The following is a 20,240-nucleotide window of genomic DNA, read 5'->3' on the forward strand; positions in this document are numbered from 1 at the left end:
GATACAGTTATCACGGGCTTGTGAGAGTAATTGCTTTAATGAGGGGTCTGATGAGCTTCTGTTGGTCCCCCAGGAAGCATGTCAGAAGGGACTGTGTTTATAATTGACTCTAATCCGCTCTAATCTTCCACCTTAACCTCCCCAAGAATTAAGTGATTGATTTTTGGTCTCTTGAAAAGAAAACAAAGACCTCCTGGGATGAAACTTGGCAGCTGGCCAAAGACAAAGAGACAGTCCAGGGCTGGCACGATTTGTATTTGGATGTGAAGAGCTAACTGGACCCAATCAGGCAGTTTCCTCCCACGTCCCCGTAGAATCCCAGTTTTTGGTTCCTAATTGAGCACTAGCATGATCCTGGGTCAGAGTTTAGACAGAATTTCATAACCATTTCTTTACCTCAATGCCAGATATCCATAAGGCAAACATGGCAGAAATGGTGTAGGCAAAGGTTATTCTTTAGCACTCTGCTTCCTCTAAGAATCACCCCTCCCTCCCTGGCCCCCAAGTGCAAGGCCTGTGGTTCCCAGTTTGCTGCTCTTAGGCTGCAGGCACTACCCTTTTCCTCCTCACCCCCTCAGGAAGGCCACCACATGTGTAGTTTCCCTCTAACAAAGTCCTTTTCCCCATATATACTGGCATCAGCTGCTACAACAATGAGCTGTTGGGGTAAGCAGAAGCTAAATTTTGGATTGGATATTATTCACACAAGTTCTTGTTTTTTTAAAAAAATCTACAGTGAAAATGGGGCCACAGTTATAAACCAATGTGAGTGGAGAACGATATAGAAGCTTTGAGGGGAAGTGGACCTTCTTCTCTCTTACCTCTCTTCCTCCCTCCAGCCCTTTTCTCCCCACTCTGCAACCACTTTTTGAGTTTCCATTTCTCCCTGTATAGCCCACAGTCTGTCAGAGTCTCCTCCCTTTGTACCTCCACTCTCAACCTCCTGACATCACCACCTTGCTGAACTGCAACTCACTGTCATGCTGACACCAAGGATTGTTGATTCTAGTCCAAAGTCAACCTGTCATCTTCTGCCGTGTCCTCACATCTGCTCAGGCATCATTTTCCTCATTTCTTTGCCTTCCTGTCACCATCCTCCCGGTCCACAGTCCAAAACCCCATGTTCCCCTATCCTCAGGGCTCCTCCATCACTAATTTTCAGCAAATAACACAACTTCTCTTCTGTTTATATGTAAAGTCGAGGGCTCAGATCTGAATTTCTTCAACTTCCGTACTCTCCACATCCCAATTTTACTATAATATTTCTCATCCTCCCTATCAGAGCAGAAGCATTCCCCCCCGCCCCTTTATTCTTTGCTGTCTGATCACTCCATCTGTGCTCTGGATCTCGGCTCTCTTAATCTTCTTCCAGACATTTTCCTGTAAATTTTCTACTCTTTCTTGAATTATTAGTCTCTTCTTCTTCATCTGCTTCCTCTCAGCCTAAAACAAATGCTATATTACCAAAAATCCTGTCGTAAACATACTTAATTGCTTCCCCTCCTGCTACGAAACTTTTTTTTTTTCCCTCAAAAAACTCCTCTATTCAGTCAGCTTCCCAAATTCAAATTTGGCCTCTGTGCACACTATTCTTCTGCCACTGCCTATTTGAGCTTTTTAGTGAGAAACAGAGCAGGGAGGAAGGATAGACAGAGAAGGAAAGAAGAAAGAAAGCAGAATTTCGGGAAGACTAATATTATGGAGTGGAAGGTTGAGTGGCCTTCAAAGAAGGAGAAAGGCCTGCCACACAAGTGTGTGGGAGCGGGGGATGGGAGCAGAAGAGCACTGCCTTGGACTTGCCCACAGAAGCCAGAACACATTTTACAGGGGCCCCACCCTCTGAGCGAGGGGAGTCAAGAGAGGAGAGAACCAGTGTTCCATTCCAGCCAGGTGAACCCTCAACACAGTCAGTTCGTGGGTGAGTTGCTGGGACAGAGCAGTGGAGTTCCCCGTGCCGCAGGTCCGGGGCTGACCTTGGCCTCTTGCCACACACTGCGGAGTGGAGGGGTCAGTCAGCCGCTGATGCTCAGTCCTAGATGGAGCTGCTAGAGGACGAGGGCATCTCCTGCTTAGGTGACCTGGTGCCCCCTCACCTCCCACCCACTAATCCACCCATGCCGCTAGCCCCAGGTACCTCAGTTTTCTAGGTTGTATTCTGTCTTAAGCGTGTTCACTCTTTTCTCCATGCCTGTGTCAGATGATGTCTTTTTTACTTAAATTAATGAAAAATGTTCTTGGTCTTTAACCTAATCAGCAAACTTCAGGACCTGTCATCAAACTTACATGTACAAGAAGGAAAGCCAGACCAAGGCTTGAGTATAATTCAAAGAGAAGAGAGTGTTTTATTGTTTTGTCCCACTGAGACCTTGAGCCAGACAGATCCAGTTTATGTCAGAAAATATTAAAGGACCAACTCTACAGCATGTGGATTTGGGGGCGTATGCCATATTTGACACGGGAAAGAGAGGAATATCCCATGACTGGGTAGAAGGGAAATGTCAAAGGCAAGTGTACTCAACAGCAACCTAAAAGGAAATGAGAGAGAAAACCAGTGCGGAAAGAACCGTGAGTCTTTCTCAGCCAAAAGAAAAAAAAAAAAAAATCTCCTCGCTTAGTTAGGCAATACTGAACCTGAGTAAAAACATTCGTCTTTGTGTTCCTGCTTTCTTTTATGGTGTCATTATTCTAGGCAAGGATTATTCCTGTCTGGTTTCCACTGAACCCCCAGAGTCACTGACACATAAACACTAACTTGCTTAGGGAACTCCACCGGCAGCAGAGCCCAGGGAAATTGTGTCATCCATTTGAGATGTCTCACATTCCAGACACACTGTTATCCCAGGCCATTGCTGGCTCCCTTGAAAGCAATAAGCAGACAATATAGGAAGCTGTCAGGAAATCCAATATCTAAACCCAATATGAGATTGTGGCCCCAATCTAATAAGAATAGATTCATTTTGCTTTATTCCTGTTTTGTCACCTGCTTTGTGGGGAAAGTGAAACATGATAAATCAGAACATTATGGTCAACTCAGAGTACATATTGACTCATCATTCCCTAAATTGTTATGCCAAACATTTTTTTTTTTTTTTTTTTTTTTTGCAGTACGCGGGCCTCTCACTGTTGTGGCCTCTCCCGTTGCGGAGCACAGGCTCTGGACGCGCAGGCTCAGCGGCCATGGCTCACGGGCCCAGCCGCTCCGCGGCATGCGGGATCCTCCCGGACCGGGGCACGAACCCGTGTCCCCTGCACCGGCAGGTGGACTCTCAACCACTGCGCCACCAGGGAAGCCCCTGCCAAACATTTTGAACCATGTAAATTCACGGAGACTGAGTTTCTTAGCGATCCCCTCCTTTCTATCACAGTGTTATAACCTTCCTCTGCTAAGGAAGCTAAAAGACTTCCTGAGGGTTAGCTTAAAAGACTGGATTGCTGGGTGATCTGGGACTAATTTAAATTCACAGATAAATTTAACAGAAATGTGAACATTCATCTGATAATAGACTAAGTTGCCTCTGACCAACACCACTCCAGAAAGCAGCTGGGGCAGGTGCGCTGGCTAACTTGCCTATGATTTCCATGGAATACACAGTTTTATTAAAACTTCAATTTGGTTTGAGAAAAATCACCAACGAGGCAAAAGGAAAGAGAAACTGAGATCTCAGACTCTTCCAGTTTAGTAGTTTATTTTAAAGTAGATTGATTTATTAATTCAATTGTAAGTACCTTTTATAGTGGCTCTATCCCCTAATCAGTACAATCTGTGTATTGGGTGGCTGTTTACTTTGGGCCTTGATGTAAGCCCTAGCAAAATCTTTCCGTTAATCCAATCACTGCAACAGACTATGATTAGTTTACTGTAGCATTGATTTTTAAGGATCACAGAAAAAGCCTCCTTAGTCAGGGCATGGGGTGGGGGAGGGCAGGGGAGGAGTATTAAGGGATTATAGGCTGCATCTGCCAGGACACAGATATTCATCCATATAATTTATTGTAATTATTTGTGATTTACATGGTCTATCATCTTCTGTATATTTCATGAAAATCTTATATTTTATAACTTAATGGTAGGCCATGCAGACTACTGTGTTGGATCTCTAAAAGTCATTTAGTGATGACCATTAAACTTGTCTTGACTCAATAAACTAGAAGGCAGCTTTCATTTTTAGCGGTTTACTAGCGGTTTACGGGAAAAGTTAAATAACCCGTCTGTCCAACCTCACTGAGTTGGAGAAGACCTATGTCTAGAAACCATCTTCCTTCTCTTGACTCCCCTCCTTTGTGTCTTATTTTTATTAGTATCACCGTGTAGCTACCCTATGGGTCAGGCTCTGTACCCAGTGCTTTCACGTATGCGATCTCACTGAATTCTCACAGCGACCCTGGAGGATGGGTATTGTCATTAGCCTCATTTTATATATAAGAAACCCAAGGCTCAAAGAACTTAAGTGACTTGACCAAGGGCATTTAACTAATAGCTAGTGAATCCCAGACGTCAAACTAAAGTTTGTTTCAATCCAAACCCTCAGTTCCTAACCATACCCCATACGTAACATTGCTTAGAAAGATGGCATTTCAGGGCTCTCGCGTGCTTTTCTCATTTCCCCAAGGTCTGTCTCCTGATTTGCTAAACTGCCCATGCTTGGAGCTCAAACCCTTGTCTGAAAATCATTCCCTTTGACCACCTTTTGTTCCATACATCACTGTCTGTTAGGGATTCAAAACATAGCTGGGAGCTTTAGTTAATGATGGATGACACTAAACTAAGCACCAATCACTTTTCTCCGGGTCTTTTGAATCTGCAGTTGATACAAGTAGAGAAAAATAAGTTAAAAATTGTTTTCATCAAGGAAAGAATAAGTGCAAACTAATACTTTGACAAAAGGTTATTGTTATCATTAGAAAAACAAAATTTAAAAAGTACTGTGCATTTTGTGTTAATAATAACTAATTTTGCAGTGGGTTTACTTTGGTGCTAGGTGCTTTACATGTTGTCACTCTTCGCACCCACCCTATTTTACAGACACGGCAGCTCAGAGAGGTTAAACATCTTGTTTAAGGTCACAACGGGGAAATGGCAGAGCCAAGAACTGAAGCAGATCTAACTGTAGAGCCCACATTCTACACTCAATTACTCCAAATTGATAAAGGTATTTCTCCTTATATCTATATACAGGTTTAGGTGTGATAATCCTTGTGATTAGAAACATGAAGTAAGATGCTGGATACACAAAGATGAAAAGCATGAAAAAATTTTTTTAAATAGAAGTAATATTTTTCAGAAATCAAACTGAAGGCTAAGTGGATGATTAGCAGTATTGAGTATGTGCAAGAGAAATTGTCTTTAAACATTAGAGAATATAGAGAAGATTTTGATTTATGATGTATTTAGTGGTATGAATGATGCCCCCCAACCCTGAAAAAATACGCACGTCTTAATCCCCAGTACCTGTAAATGTGACCTAATTTGAAAAAGGGTCTTTGCAGATGTGATTAAGTTAAAGATCTTGAGATGAGATCATCCTGGATTAACAGAGGGGGCCCTAAATTCAATGACTAATGTCCTTATTAGAAACAGACGAGGAGAGGACACGTTGGAGTGATGCTGACAGACCCCAGGAGCTCAGAAGCCAAGGAACAGATTGTTCCCTAGAGCCTTCGGAGGGAGAGAGGCCCTGCTGACACCTTGATTTTGGACTTCTTGTTTCCGGAAGTGTTACATTGGGCTGGCCAAAAAGTCCGTTCGGGTCTCTCTGTGAGATGATACAGAAAAACCCAAACATACTTTTTGGCCAACCCAATAGAATGAATTTCTATTATTTTAAGCTACCAGGTTTCTGGTAATTTGTTACAGCAACCCCAGAAAACCAATACAACATGTTATAGCATTTAATCTCTACATAAAAAAACTATATTTTTTAAAACCCATAGTCTCAAGTATCTCTATCCAATGGATTTAGTGCAAACCATGACAACACGTCAGGATCCAGGACTGCATGGACACTCACCATTTACCTTCAGATGATGGTATAGAATGTCTCGATAGATATTCATGGAAAAGGAGTCTTAGTTCACAGTTTGTGGCTGGGTCCTGCTACCCACTTTAAAACCAATCAATTTCTGGTTTGCCTATTTCTCAGGTATTCATTTCTACTCCTAACAGGTCATGGGAGTATTTTCCTGGCCCCTGAGATTTCATGCCCCATATTATAAAGGTAAAGAATTCGTTGGAAAAATCCAAGGATTTTCCTCAATAAGGGCTTCAGGTTGATGTCTGTGCTCACTCTTAACTTGTCAGGGGAACTTGGTCCTACCTAGAATGTTGAGACCTAATGAAAAAAAGAAGTCTTTTAAATGGTAACACTTGTTCTCCCCAGGGAATGCTCTAGACATACAAGGAGGTGACAGAAATGGTGGAACTGAAGGGTACTGATCCTTCACCAGTCTTTAAAAGCAAGAACTAAATGCTATTCTACCATGGTTAGAGTCTCAAAAGAATGCCTTAGTCACGCTATACACAGAACATAACGACACACTCTCCTGATTTCAACTGTTTTCTTCCATGAAGTCTGGGATCCTCTTGCAGGCATTGCCAACAGGGGGAGCTCCTTCCCATGACAGAACATACCTCATTGCACAAGACTAAAGTAAGTGGCATCTTCTTAAACCCTTCTCAAAGGAGGAAAAGCTCCTCACCTGGCTTTCATCCATCATGCTGCTGAACATTCTCTAACTGGTAGTTTCTGAGGTGCCTCCTCGCCAGTAGGCTGGGCACTCAACAGCAAGTCCTGTCCTGGTCCAGGTGGACCAGCAAAGGAAGCCTGCAGCCTTTCCTGTTACAATAACTGAGGACCATACAGCTGCTGTGCTGGATGTTGTCCCTCTGTATCCATCATGTTCATCGTCCTGGTAAGCTAAGCTGTGTGGACTGTATAAATGAGCTCCCTTGACCTCTGGTTCAGCCAATGGGTGCACACAAATACCCTGATCTCATGCTCCTTCTCTCTGTTTGACAAAATAAAAATTATATATTTGTCAAAACTACTTGAAAAAATAGAGGGAGGAAAAAAGAGTGAGGTCAAGTTATTTCCATCCCCAGGCCCCTACCTGAGGGGTTGCCATGGCTTGGCTGCACTGAAAGACACAATTCGGGTCAGGAGGGCCTCCCCCTACAGCCATTCTCTCTGGTGATCCTCTTCCGTTTCCCCTCAGTCCTAAGAAAGGAAATGGCTTCTTGCTGTTGCCAGTTCTGAGAACTGTGCCATCCCTTGTTGTTTCCCCTATACCCTACCACACCTTTATAAATAAACTGTATCTTAAGCTCTACTCAGTTATCACTTTTGAGGGTGCTTTCTGTTTTCTGCTGGGAAAATGTTGGCTAACCAACTCTGGAGTAATTCAGCTCCCAGGGAGCAATTACTTCAGTAAATGCTAAGCCACCATGTGACTTTTCTGGTATCTTAAAAATATTATGTGCCTGTATGTAAGAGACCTAGATTTTACCATGTTCATTTCCCCATAGTCACAGCATTATACCACTTAACTCTGACTATCAGAGAAAATCATTTTGTCATTGGTAGATGTAAGTTTCTCGCACTTATTTCTATCTTAAGTACTGCTATTGAATTCCATGGCTCACGTAACGAGGATTTATGTATTTTCTACAGTTGATTTGAGCATTTGGCAAGTCAGCCATGAAGTGTCTTTAAATTTATATTCACTTTGTCAAGGTATATATTGTCTGCTCTTTTACGAACTGCTAATTTCCTTAGTCTAATATACTTCATAGGGGACCTAAAGGTCGTAATTTGTGGTAGATCCAGTGGGGGTCCTTGAACTGCTGATTCTCTCCGTGATAATCTGAAAAGGCATCAGGGGAGAGAAAGGGTTCTCTATCTTTGCTCTGTAGATCAACCCTAGTGCCTGACATAGAGCTGGAGCCCAGTATTTGTTGAGAAGCCCATCAGGGTGAAGGATATCTTATTTTTAGGATGACTTGACTAGTTTTTTCAATTTTGTGTATGTTGTGAGATGAATATGGGAAGTGGTATTTCTTAGTCAAGAGAGTTTCACCCAAAAACATTCATATGGTATCCATGGGGGCTGGAGATAGAACAGTGAGTAAGGAGACAGCCTTTGTACGCATTCCTCCAAAAGCACAGCTGAGACCAGGGCCTTCTTACAGTTACTTGAGGATATTATCCTCTGGAACAGGAATCAGGGACTGAAAAGAATAAAGTAAAGAAGGAGGGAAAGCCAATCCAAGGGTGCATCGTCAAGCAGCTAACACTGTGGACGAATGTGGCAGGGGCCCTCTGGGTGCCCTCTGAGGAGTTGGGTAGAACACCTGAGAATCAACCCCCTGAACGTCAGAAGAAGACGGATTTATGCACCAGCCCCTGCTCCCCGTTGGTCAAGTGTCACCCCGTGGGGCATTAACTCCCTTGTACTTCCAACGTTGTGCATGTGTCAGAGTGGGTGACGTACTGTGTCCCAGCCCCGGAGATGCCCAACTCAGAAAGTAAGAGGTGTTCAGGGCAGCTGGGGAGAGGTGCCTTCAGGCTGTAGATGTGAGCTGCCGGTTGCCGCCATAGCAGCTGGAGGGCAAAGGCGGATAGAGAGGACGTTTGCCAAGGTACAGAGACCCTGTCCTCACAGAGCTTGCATTCTAACGGAAAGTGACAGTATACCTACGAGAAAATAAGAAACTTAACTTACAGTGATAAGCATGACGAAGGAAATACAGCTATTGATGTGACAGAGACCCATGGTGGGAGGAGGGCGCTTGGCGGGGGAAGATTTAGTCACAGGGGTCGGGAAAGGCCTCACAGAGGAAAGGGCATTTGAACAACCCCAGAATGAAAGAATCCAGTCATGTAACAAGCCAGTGGAAGAGCGTTCCAAGCAGAGAACACGGTACATGCAGACAACCTGGAGTTTAATGAATGTGAAGAGCCTGAGAGACAGAAAGGGAAGAGGGGGCAGGACTGTGGTGAGAGGTGGAGTGTTGAGCGGGGGGTAGGCGAGCTGCGGTGAGGTGCTGGGTTCCTCTCAAGCATGTGTATGACCTAGACGCATATGAATAAAGGAGCCTGGACATTTACAGAACTGGCATTTGAGGTTTGCACCTCTCACAAGTAACTCTCAGGGGTCTCTGAGCAGTTTTCTGTCATAGAGGCACGCGTCTGAGTTACGTGGTGCTGTGAGGTTGGCGTGGGTGGGGATGAATTCCTTTGCTGGGGAGTGAATCTGGTTGACAACCCAGCATCCACATTTCAGCCTGGTTTTGTTGTCTTTTACTCATGGCCACGTACATAGCAACATCTGTGATATGATTAATCTTTGTTTCTGTGGGGGAGAAAAGGGTAGCCCAGGGTAAAGCCAAACCCTGGAGTTCAATATTTATGGTATAAGTAACTCTGTGACTTCAAGTCCATCATTTCCCTTTCCTGGCCACCAGATTCCTCGTACGTAAAATAAGGCGGTTGGTTCTTCTGAGGTTTCTTTGTTCTGTGACTGTGGTTAGACTGTGAAATTGATACAAATACTCCTAATTTCAAGTAGATTCTAACTTTCTCAAAAGCAATGAAGCATGATTCTGTTTTAGGGGAAAGAAAGCTTTTCTAACATTCTCAAAAGTGACAAAACATGATTTTGTTTTAGGGGAAAAAAAGGTTTGAGGATCTTCAGCTTCCTTCAGAGGACTCTCCACACACAGTGTTTTCCACATACATTTGTTTGCATCAGCGTTCTCCTAGAGATATGCCTTCCTAGCCAGGTGCTGGGTCATTAGAGCAGCTTCCCCATTCAGCACTGGTTGAGTGTATTGGGGATAAAGGAGAAACTGAAAAGAGAAAGAGAATTGCTTGGAGATGTAAATAGGAGATCTGTAGTCGTTCCCTGAGCAAAACCAGAGGGGAAAATAAATAATAAATGGCTAAAGAACAGTGAAAATAGGATAAAACTGATGCTGAATTATATAACACCAGAGTGAGGTTAATTCAATAACTTCCATTAAAAAATAGCATGCCTGGTCTCACCCAAAGAAGTAGTCAGAATTCCTCCAGGAAATTAACTTGAAAAGCAAGCAAGCAAACAAATACACAAACAGAAACTTTTAGAACAAATATATATGTATGTGTTTATATATATGTGTGTGACTATATATATATATATATATATATACACACACACACACATACATATACAAATATATACATATAAATCACTGTTGTTTCCTCTGTGACATACAGGTGCAGGTTAGTAGAGAAAAATGTCATGGGAATTAAAAAAAAAACCTATGTTTTCTAGATTGTTGCTTCCTTGTCAAGATGTTGAAGTTTAATCATGTTGAAATAAGACTCAGTATAACAAATAGTACAGGATTCTTTATAACAAAACGTTTGACCTTGGTCAAGGCAATTTTACCTCTCGGGCCTCAGTTTTTTTCATCTGTAAGATGAAGGGTTCTGTCTATACTAGATGATCCTACAGTTACTTCTAGCGCCAACATTTTATAGATCTTGGCAGAAAATATACAAGCTTCGCGCGCGTTCATGCCTCTGTCTTTGACTCTTCCACAAAAGAGGCAAATCTTTCGAAAGTTAGACTTCTTCTCTAGAAGAGGGAGTAGATTTTTATTTACAACTATCCTGTATATTCTTATGTTCCACGCTGGGGTCTGAGGTTCAGAACAATGTCCCTGGTCTCTGTAAGAATCTCAGTCACCAAATAAAATGAAATAATGTCCATTACAAAGTTTTTATTGAGCCAGAAATGAGAAGTAATACCTTTTAAAAAAGATGTTCAGGGGCTTCCCTGGTGGCGCAGTGGTTGAGAGTCCGCCTGCCGACGCAGGGGACGCGGGTTCGTGCCCCCGTCCGGGAGGATCCCACATGCCGCGGAGCGGCTGGGCCCGTGAGCCATGGCCGCTGAGCCTGCGCGTCCGGAGCCTGTGCTCCGCAACGGGAGAGACCGCAACAGTGAGAGGCCCGCCTACCGCAAAACAAACAAACAAACAAAAAAAAGATGTTCAGCAATGAGGACTATCTTTCCATCCCACCATTTCCTCTCCCCATTACAGTTGTTCCTCCTCCAAGAAAATAATTTGGTTTACCTCTCGGTTACCCTGGAAATGCTGTTAATCATAATCTCCTATTTCCCGTTAGCGCTACTTAATTAAGGTTGCATTAAGCAACATCACTACAAGAAAGAGAGAAAGGAAGGGAGGGAAGGAGGGAGGGAGGAAAAACACCAGCATGGTCTCTCTCCCTCTCTTTCCCTTTCTCACTTACTCTCAAACTTAGAACTCCATTTAAAGACAAATTATTGGGGAAAAGGAAGAGGGGGATTACTGACAAAGGTCAGATCCAGTCCTTGGCTGACTTTCCCTAGCCTATTGTTTTCACCAAGTGTAGCAACACAGTATCTCTACATGAATCGGTAGTTGTAAAAATGTAATGTGGTTAAGAATATGTTTGTAGCAGTCTACAGAAAAAGCAGGGTGTGTGATTTTTGCTCCACACTATGTTTTTATTAAGCTCTAAAATCAGTTGAACACTTCTCAGTTTTTCAAGGTGTTTTTTAAATTTCTCCATTGAATGTGAAGACACATTTGAAATAAATTTCATTGCTTTGAAATCAGGTAGAATGTAGAATTTAAAATATTTCTTCTAATGCTCACTATGCTAACTTAACCCTAGAGATGTTAATGGTTTTTCAAGTGTTTTTCTGCAAAAGTCACCATTATTGAGTTATTATTGAGTCATTAGCTTCCCAGAGCTTTGGCAAAATCAGGATTGATCTCTCTTTCTCTCTTTCTCTTTCTCTCTCTCTCTCTCCCTCTCCTTATTTCAACTTGCCCCTGAAAAGAAAAATTCAAAGATTACTTACTATAATTATTCAATTGTATTTTGTAATTCTATTTCTCAAAGTAAAAAATATTCTAAAATTTCTCTTACTTAAAAAATACTTTTCTGGACATCTGTAGAATAATATATTATGCAACTATTTTAAAGGAAGAAGTTTATCTTTGTTTTATAACATGTATATATGTCTACAATATATTATGAAGTGAAAAAAAGCACAGATTAGAGTATATGCAGTAAAAATAGTAAAAATCCAGTTTCTTCATGTAACATATTTATGTAAATGTCTAGAAAGATATAAGACAAAATATAAGTACTTTGGTTGTCTTTGGGTGGTTAGGATTCCAACTGATTTTTATTTTCTTTGTTATCCTTTTAAAGTGTTTTCTTGTAATGAGCAGATATTGATGCTGTCATTACAAAAATGTATTACATTAAAATCAGTCTTTACTGGATGGATTGAGCATGGTGGAAATGATGGTGATAAAGCAAATTGCTGTGTGGAAAGTCTCATGAAGTTCTCTCTCTTCCATTAGATGATAATTCTTAAAATTCATAAAATTTGAGTGAAAGCCAAAAGGAGGACCTTCATTCTCATGGAGGCAGGGCCTCTACCTGTACCTAATAGGTCATCCCTCACTTCTAGTTCAAAGTCCAGTGATCCCTGACGATTGCTCCTGGGGTAGGGAAGGGAGCAGGAGTCCATTCTTCCATCAGGAATCCAGCTCTATGATGGTTTTTCTTTCCTCCTAATTCTGATGTATGAAAATTCAAAGGAAGTTTTGACTCCATGTCCAACTGGACACCAAGCCTTACCTCCGTTCTTTGCAATGTCCATGCCCCTATCATACTTGACAATTGCCAATAGGAAAGCTCTCATCCTCAGGTGCCTAAAGAAATACAGAATTCCTAACAAGTCTCCTGCCTCTTTTTTTTCTCCCTTCTTTTATTCAGTCTTCACATGTCCACCTACTAATTCACCTAATTCATCCTACTGAAATGTTACTTTTAAATATGTTACTCTTTTGCTGAAAATCCTATAACTCTCTCTGACATGAAGAAAAAAATCTATAGCCTAGAATTCGAAGCCCTCCAGAATCTAAGCTCATCCCTAGCATGACTTTGCCCCAAGCCCCCCAATAAAGCCTCTGCTTCATGATAACAGCTGACTCACTGAATTGGCCTTGAACTTCAGTACTCCCAAGGGTTGGCTCTGCCTGGAATGACTTACCTCATGGTTTCCACCAGACTCACTTCTACAATATAAAGCCAAGTTAAGATTCCACGCTTGAGATGTTCCTAGCCCACCTGATCCCTAGGAGATCATCCCCTTTTCTAAAGACCTGTGCTACCTACTCATTTAATTCTGTGCTTTATGTTACCTGACTCTCTGGTGCACATGGAGATTTTTCCCCCAGCAAAATGATAAGTGCCTTAAGGGCTTATTTCCTCATTTGTATTTAAAATCACCTAGAACTATGCCTCTTCAGTAATCCCTTAAGAGTTGGCACTAAATACATATTTTTTGATTAACTGAAACATCAAGCAGCATGCTTCCTAAACATTTTGGGAAAGAAATATGTACAACAGTATAACACTCCACGTTCTTATTTTTTTATATAAGTGGTTAAAGAATAAAATCCAGGTAAGACAGGAATAAAAACACAGACCTACTGGAGAACGGACTTGAGGATATGGGGAGGGGGAAGGGTGAGCTGTGACAGGGCGAGAGAGAGGCATGGACATATATACACTACCAAACATAGGGTAGATAGCTAGTGGGAAGCAGCCGCATAGCACAGGGAGATCAGCTCGGTGCTTTGTGACCGCCTGGAGGGGTGGGATAGGGAGGGTGGGGGGGAGGGAGACGCAAGAGGGAAGAGATATGGGAACATATGTATATGTATAACTGATTCCCTTTGTTATAAAGCAGAAACTAACAGACCATTGTAAAGCAATTATACCCCAATAAAGATGTTAAAAAAAAAAAGAATAAAATCCAAGACAAATCAATAATATTTGAGTTAACCTCTCTGAAAACCACAAAAAATAAGATTACCTTTTGCTCAACTTCCTATTTCTGAAAATGTCCTTAATCTCATTGAGGGTAAGTGTTTAGATGGAGCATTTAAAAAGTTTGTCCAAAACACACAATTGTGTCTTGCCTGTAGCAGAAATAATGTGTGCCCCTGCTTCACTTTGTCAATAATTGAATTTGCTTCTGAAGTTCAAGATTTCTTTTTGTGTGTGAAACTGACTGCTTCTGTTTTCTCTTTATATGCAGTAGACTCTAATCTAAGGCAGAAGAAACACCATGCAGTTGGGATTTAGTGAGCAGGGAGGATAATAGAAGAGATTGACATGTCTTCCATAGAAGAGTTATTTTTAAGTATAGAGAATGCCTACCCTCATGCTGAAAGGGCCTTTAGAAAATATTCCCAGGATTGAAAAGCAGTGAGGGCAATTCCCATCACTGTACTAGCAGTGCTGGTCTGTGGGGTGTTGCTGCCACCTGCTGCACGCAAACAGCCATGGAGGGGCTGGCGCCGGGCTCTTAGCTGCAGGACGCCAGGTGAGCACAATTAATATTCCGTGGGCATGTGAAATTTTTCTTCTATTAGAGCCTGGGTGAATCTCAAAGGAAAATCAGTCCAATCTGATGACTCTAGGCCACGGAAGTATAAAAACCACACCCAGGATGGGCAGATTTGCCCAGTAGCCACTAAATGGGGCCCTGGGCATCCCAACCCCAGGCATGGATTCCACTAAAAGTTACTCTGTAGCTCTGGAAAACAAGTGAGGATTTCCCTTTTTCTGAATCTGAGGGATTTATTTGAAGAGTTGCTTCACCTTCAGGCAATAAGAGATAAGAGACCTCTAGATGATTCAAGGGGGAGGATCTTCTCTTAGAGAATTCAATAAATTTAGATTCTTATTGGTTTCTACTTAGGTAGATTCCTCTTAATATGACAAGTGGAGTAAAGTAACTGAAATCCCTCCCCAGGCTTGTAATGTCTCCCAGTTGAATAGGGACACCAGCCTATAGATCAGGGTCTTCTTACTATATCTTCTGGCCTGTTTTTGCCTCTATACTCCATCACCGTGATTTACTAGAATTTCTAGGAGAAAAGGGGTAGATATGAAGGCATCAGGAGCAGTGATGTTTCTTCCTGCCTTTCAAAGATTTTGAACTCCCCAGCCCTCCCTGAAAATATCCCTGTCAGCCCCAACTGACCCAACACCTCCAGGGACCTGAGACCTACTGGGGAGGTGGTAGTGGGGGATAGGAATAAAAGTTTGGGAACCCTGGAGTAGGAAATCAGTAACTCCATTTTCTGGCCTCTGCAGGAAACATCATTAGCTGAGTAGTAATGAGTATGACAATTGTCACGGCAAATATTTGTAGGGGTGGTGTAGAGGGTAGCCTGGACGTCCAGGAAGACAGTAGCCCTATTTCACCATATGCAAATGTCTTCTCCCAGGTAATTCTAATCTCCTGAATGGCAAGAGTGATGCTTTATATCTTAGCATCATCCGTATCCCCCCCTACCAAGTCCTTGCATTGGACAGATCAGTACACCCATGATGTCATGATACATGATGACATGATACATTATGACATGATACATGATGATGACCTGGTCAGAATTATCTCTCCCTGACCTCAAAAGAGTAACCATCTCAGGAATACAACTCAGTCTTCTCATTTGTCTTTAGCCTTGCTGATAGTAATGAGATTAGGGTCACAGAATATTTCACCAATTGTTCATAAGATGGTACATATTAATTCATTTTTATTCTTTGTTCATTAAACTTATGCTGTAGTTCCAGCCTAATGTTTCTTCTCTTAATGTTGGCAGGTAAAGACGGCCTATTTTACCCCAAGGTAGAAAACCAATACAGCTGTATCTGACAGGGAACAGTCATCATGTCCTTCTGCGAATAACCAGGGATTTTTACCAAGGAGTCGCTTCCCTGAAATCCGGTCCTCGGTAAATGGAAGTAAGTGGGTGGATGTAACAGGGCCTGGTAACCAGCTGAGGTAGGAGATTCTCTCTGCCTTTGGATTCTGATTGTTTCTGTCTTACTCTACATGATCTTTGCTGAGGCAAAGACACGCTTTTCTGTCATCATCAGAACAGACCTCCCGCCAGCAGGGTGGGAGAATTCCCTACTTGACCACCAGCCTATCCCAGACACAGGGTGGAAAAGGAGCCCTCATCTCCTCACCTCCAGGGAATGTGGGTTTCCCTGAAAGAAGGGAGACGTTAAAATTCCATTTCTTAGCTGGAGCTACCCTCTGTTACTTCTCAGATTTTATTAAAATTAAACCTGTTAATTCTTCTTTCACCCTGAAGCAATTCTGGAAAGAAAACATATTTTAAAATTGAACAGAAAAACTATTATGAAAGACACTGAGCTCACATTTGTTAAGTGACTTTGTGCTCTTGAAAAGAAATGTATAAAAAGCAGATTATGAACTGCTCTGCATGATCTCCTTTGTGTGGATTTCAGAAGCAGCTTGACTGACACAGAGATCCTGAAGGAGAGAATCTTTGGATACTAAAAATGCTTTTAACGAAGGTGATACACAAGATTTCGGAGAACAGTTTCAACATTGTTCTGTTGAAGGTTATACTTAGCTCTGAACCACATTACTTTCCTGTCTACGTTTCATTTCCTGGGGTCTTGCCAAGTGATAAACAGACACAGGCGTTTGGTAGATGTGGCGTTTTTTCAGCACGAACAGGGTGGCTGGAGTTTGCTTAGTTAAAGGCGTCTATTGACTTCTGTGATCATTATGGAAATGCTGGTGTGAGGCCTTCAGGAGACTATGGGGGGGAAATGGACATACTGCGCTGTCTATTCCATCATCCAGATACATTTTGTCAGGGGTAAGGCTTCTGGTTGTCCTTTCTTGTCAGATCGGCTGCTTTGAGGGGAATGGGGCCTCTGTTTATTTTAAATGCCTTGTGGCTACTGCCGAAATTGATCACCAAAGGCAGACTGTTATTAAGGTTTTCAGTTATGTATTTAAGTGGCAGCTCTCAGAGAGATGTTAAGAGTCTAGAAAGGATTACAAATGAGCGCTAAAAACAAGAAGGGAATGGGTGGTTTGTGCCACTGCTCTGAGACATTTTCACCCATTTTCTTTCTAGGAGGGTCTCTTGGAGTAACTGGGAAATTGTGCTTCTTGCAAATGAAATGCTGTCCAAGTGATAATCAGAATAACTCCGGAATACTAGAAAAATCACAAGCCATCGAGACTCAGAGCTCCTGGCTCAACCTTTTCTCTTTCTCAAATACTTTCTCTTTTGGATATAGCAAGAATTTCTCCTCCAAATACTAAGATCTTTGGGAGCTGAACATACGTTGAATTTTAATGAGGCATGTGTAGGTATGGACCTGGGAGACAAAGTAGGGTCCTTATGACAGCGGGGACCAGTGCCTAAAGGGCCTATTTAAAAACAGCAGGAGGAGAGATTTGTTCTGCATTCCGTAGCACGAGGGTATTAGAGTGAGCCCGAGTGTCTTAAGAATTAGCTCTGCTTTTCAGATATAGTTATGAAGATTTTAAAGGAGAATTTCTAAATCAAAGGAGACTTTGGAATATAATGCTGTGGATAGGATCCGAGATGTATTACCAGGCAAAGGTGAGCTCACAGGGAGCTACATTAAGCTGCACTAACCTCTGCCTACCCAAACTTTTGCATTCATAAAAGTGTAGTAACTCCCATTTGTCCAGTACCTTTGGAGCCTGTTTTTTTCTCAGTTGCTTGTCATCTTTTTCCTTTGTGAGCTTCAGTGGTACTTGTCACAATAATATATCATTCCTGTAACAGTATTCCATGTTAATTCTAAAACTGAGACCTACACTATTGAAGGCATGTCAAAGGCTCAGTGCTTAACATATTGTAAGTGTCCTGTACCATTTGGTCAGAGAGCTGATGGGAGGGAATCTTCTTTCATGTCTAGTGTTTCAGTGTTGATTATAGATGATGCTGACCAGTGGGTTATCTTTAGTGGAAACCTCTACCGCTGTTTTTTCCCCATCCTTTCCTCAGGCACCCTAACTACATGGAAATGATGGCCCTTTTGATCCTCTGATAGTGAATGTCAAATTTCTTACTCTTCTCAACCAATTTGGAAGGCAGTTTGGAGGTCATGAAGGTTATAGAAGGAGCACAGACTCTAGACAACCAAATTAGTGTTCTTTTACTGAGGTGTGACTTTAAGCAAATCACTTAATCTCTCTGTGCCTCAGTTTCCTCTTTGATAAACTGTTAACAAACATCACCCTTTGGACTTCCCTGGTGGCACAGTGGTTAAGAATCCGCCTGCCAATGCAGGGGACACGGGTTCGATCACTTTTCTGGGAAGATCCCACATATTGCAGAGCAGCTAAGCCATGCGTCACAACTACTGAACCTGCACTCTAGAGCCCGTGAGCCACAACTACTGAGCCCGTGTGCCACAACTACTGAGCCCGTGTGCCACAACTACTGAAGCCCATGCGCCTATAGAGCCCATACTCCACAACAAGAGAAGCCACCACAATGAGAAGCCGCGCACCTCATCGAAGAGTAGCCCATGCTCACTGCAACTAGAGAAAGCCCGCACGCAGCAACAAAGACCCAACACAGCCAAAAATAAATAAATTTTAAAAACAAACAGAAAAATCACCCTTTGGTGTGTGCAGAGGATTAAACAAAATAACCTATGTAAAATCCTCTTGTAAACATATATTTTTAAAAACATATGCATATTAGTTATTTTTCAGTTTCAGAAAATAATATTTGTGTGTTATTATATGTTATGTGCTTTTGATTCATAAACAAAAAAAGCCAATTATATTCATTGTAAGAGTAGTTGTCATAATAAACTTGCTAGTGGGCTCCAATCTTTAAATAGGCTTAATTTTTTTCACAGGTAGTCAGAGAACTTACATTATTTTTTGGACAGACCAATAGACAAAGTGATAGACATTCAAAAGTCAATAATTTCCTCTAGTGTCTTTAAGCAAATGCCTCCTCATTTGTGTTGAGTCTTATGCTTCTCTGTCTAGATCAGGAACAAGCTCTCTCTAACCCCTAAGTCAGCCAGGGAGGAAAGTTCCAGCTGCTCCCTCACTTCACCAAAGTAACCAAGGTTTCTCATTGAGTCACTCTGTGTAAATCATGCAAACTGATGGCTCACGTCCTTTCTTTTCAGGAGTATTGGAAGAAACGTTCAATGCAGAAGAAGACATTTATGCATTACCTAGTTCTGATGTCAACCTGACCTGCCAAACACAGAAGAAAGGCTTCTTGGTGCAGATGCAGTGGTCCAAGGTCACTGATAAGTTGGACCTGATTGCCCTTTATCATCCCCAACATGGCTTTTACTGTGCCAGTGGGAGCCCCTGTGAGTCGCTGGTGGCTTTCAGAGAAGCTCCCAGGAATGTGTCAAAGTGGGCTCTGCACTTAAGGAACATGTCCTCCTTGCTCACTGGGAAGTGTGAGTGTAGTTTCACTCTGTACCCAGAGGGCATTCAGACGAAAATCCACAACCTACAGATTCAGACAAATGGTAAGCATGTCTGGGAGGGGGAAGGAAGCACATGCATTCATTCACCTCTCATTTGTTCAACAAGTATGTGTTCTGAGCCAGCCATGTGCCAGAATACATGTAAAATTGCACCAGTGATAAGTGGTAAAGACTACAGCGGTTTTGTGAGAATATAATAGAAGTCAGGAAAACTGACTCTGAGAAAGCAACACCTGAGCTGAGGTCTGAAGATTAGTAGATATTAACACCATTTGGGAGGTGGAAGGTTCGTGAGTGATCCAGAGACAAGGAACAGCTGATATGAAGGGCTGTGTAGTGTTTGAGGACATAGGAAGATGCCAGTGGGACTTCGGTACAGAATTAAGGGATGAGGTGGGAGATACGGTAAGGACCAGATCATGCTGAACTTTGTCAGCCATGTTTGAGGTTTGGATTTTTATCTAAGTGCCTTGGGAAGACATCAAAGTATTTTCAACCAAAGGATGGCATGACATTTATAGCCTGATTGAATTTGTGTTATAAAAAGCTGGTGCTGGCTTCAGTATGAGAATGAAGTGAAGGGGCATGAGAAGGAGAAGGTGGAGACAAGTTAGGAGACCAGTAGCCCAGAAGAGACAGAGTGATAGTTTGGGTAGATGTAGAAAGAAGATGACGAATTTGAGCTTTGAGCGTTAGACAGGTAGGACTTGGTAATAGAGTGGATCTAGAACAATGGCAGTATGAGTGAGGGAGAGAAAAATCATGCATGTGTCTGGAAAGCACACCTGAATGGTGGTGCCATTCACTGAGATGGAGGCAAAGGAATCAGAGCAGTTTGGGGGGGGG

General features: G+C 42.3%; 1 protein-coding gene across 1 annotated transcript in view; it reads left to right on the plus strand.

Moving 5' to 3' along the window:
* The first annotated feature begins 16,701 nt into the window (after positions 1-16,701).
* The window catches only part of CD96 (CD96 molecule), an 83,599-nt gene continuing 80,060 nt past the window's right edge, over positions 16,702-20,240 (plus strand). Inside the window, 2 exon segments of the mRNA XM_027104320.1 lie at positions 16,702-16,762; positions 19,080-19,436. Of these exon segments, the coding sequence (XP_026960121.1) occupies positions 16,702-16,762; positions 19,080-19,436 (418 nt within the window).

Source organism: Aethalodelphis obliquidens, unplaced genomic scaffold (assembly GCF_003676395.1).
Source record: "Aethalodelphis obliquidens isolate GAN/ISIS:26980383/991018 unplaced genomic scaffold, ASM367639v1 scaffold1, whole genome shotgun sequence".
NCBI classification, from domain to species: Eukaryota; Metazoa; Chordata; class Mammalia; order Artiodactyla; family Delphinidae; genus Aethalodelphis; species Aethalodelphis obliquidens.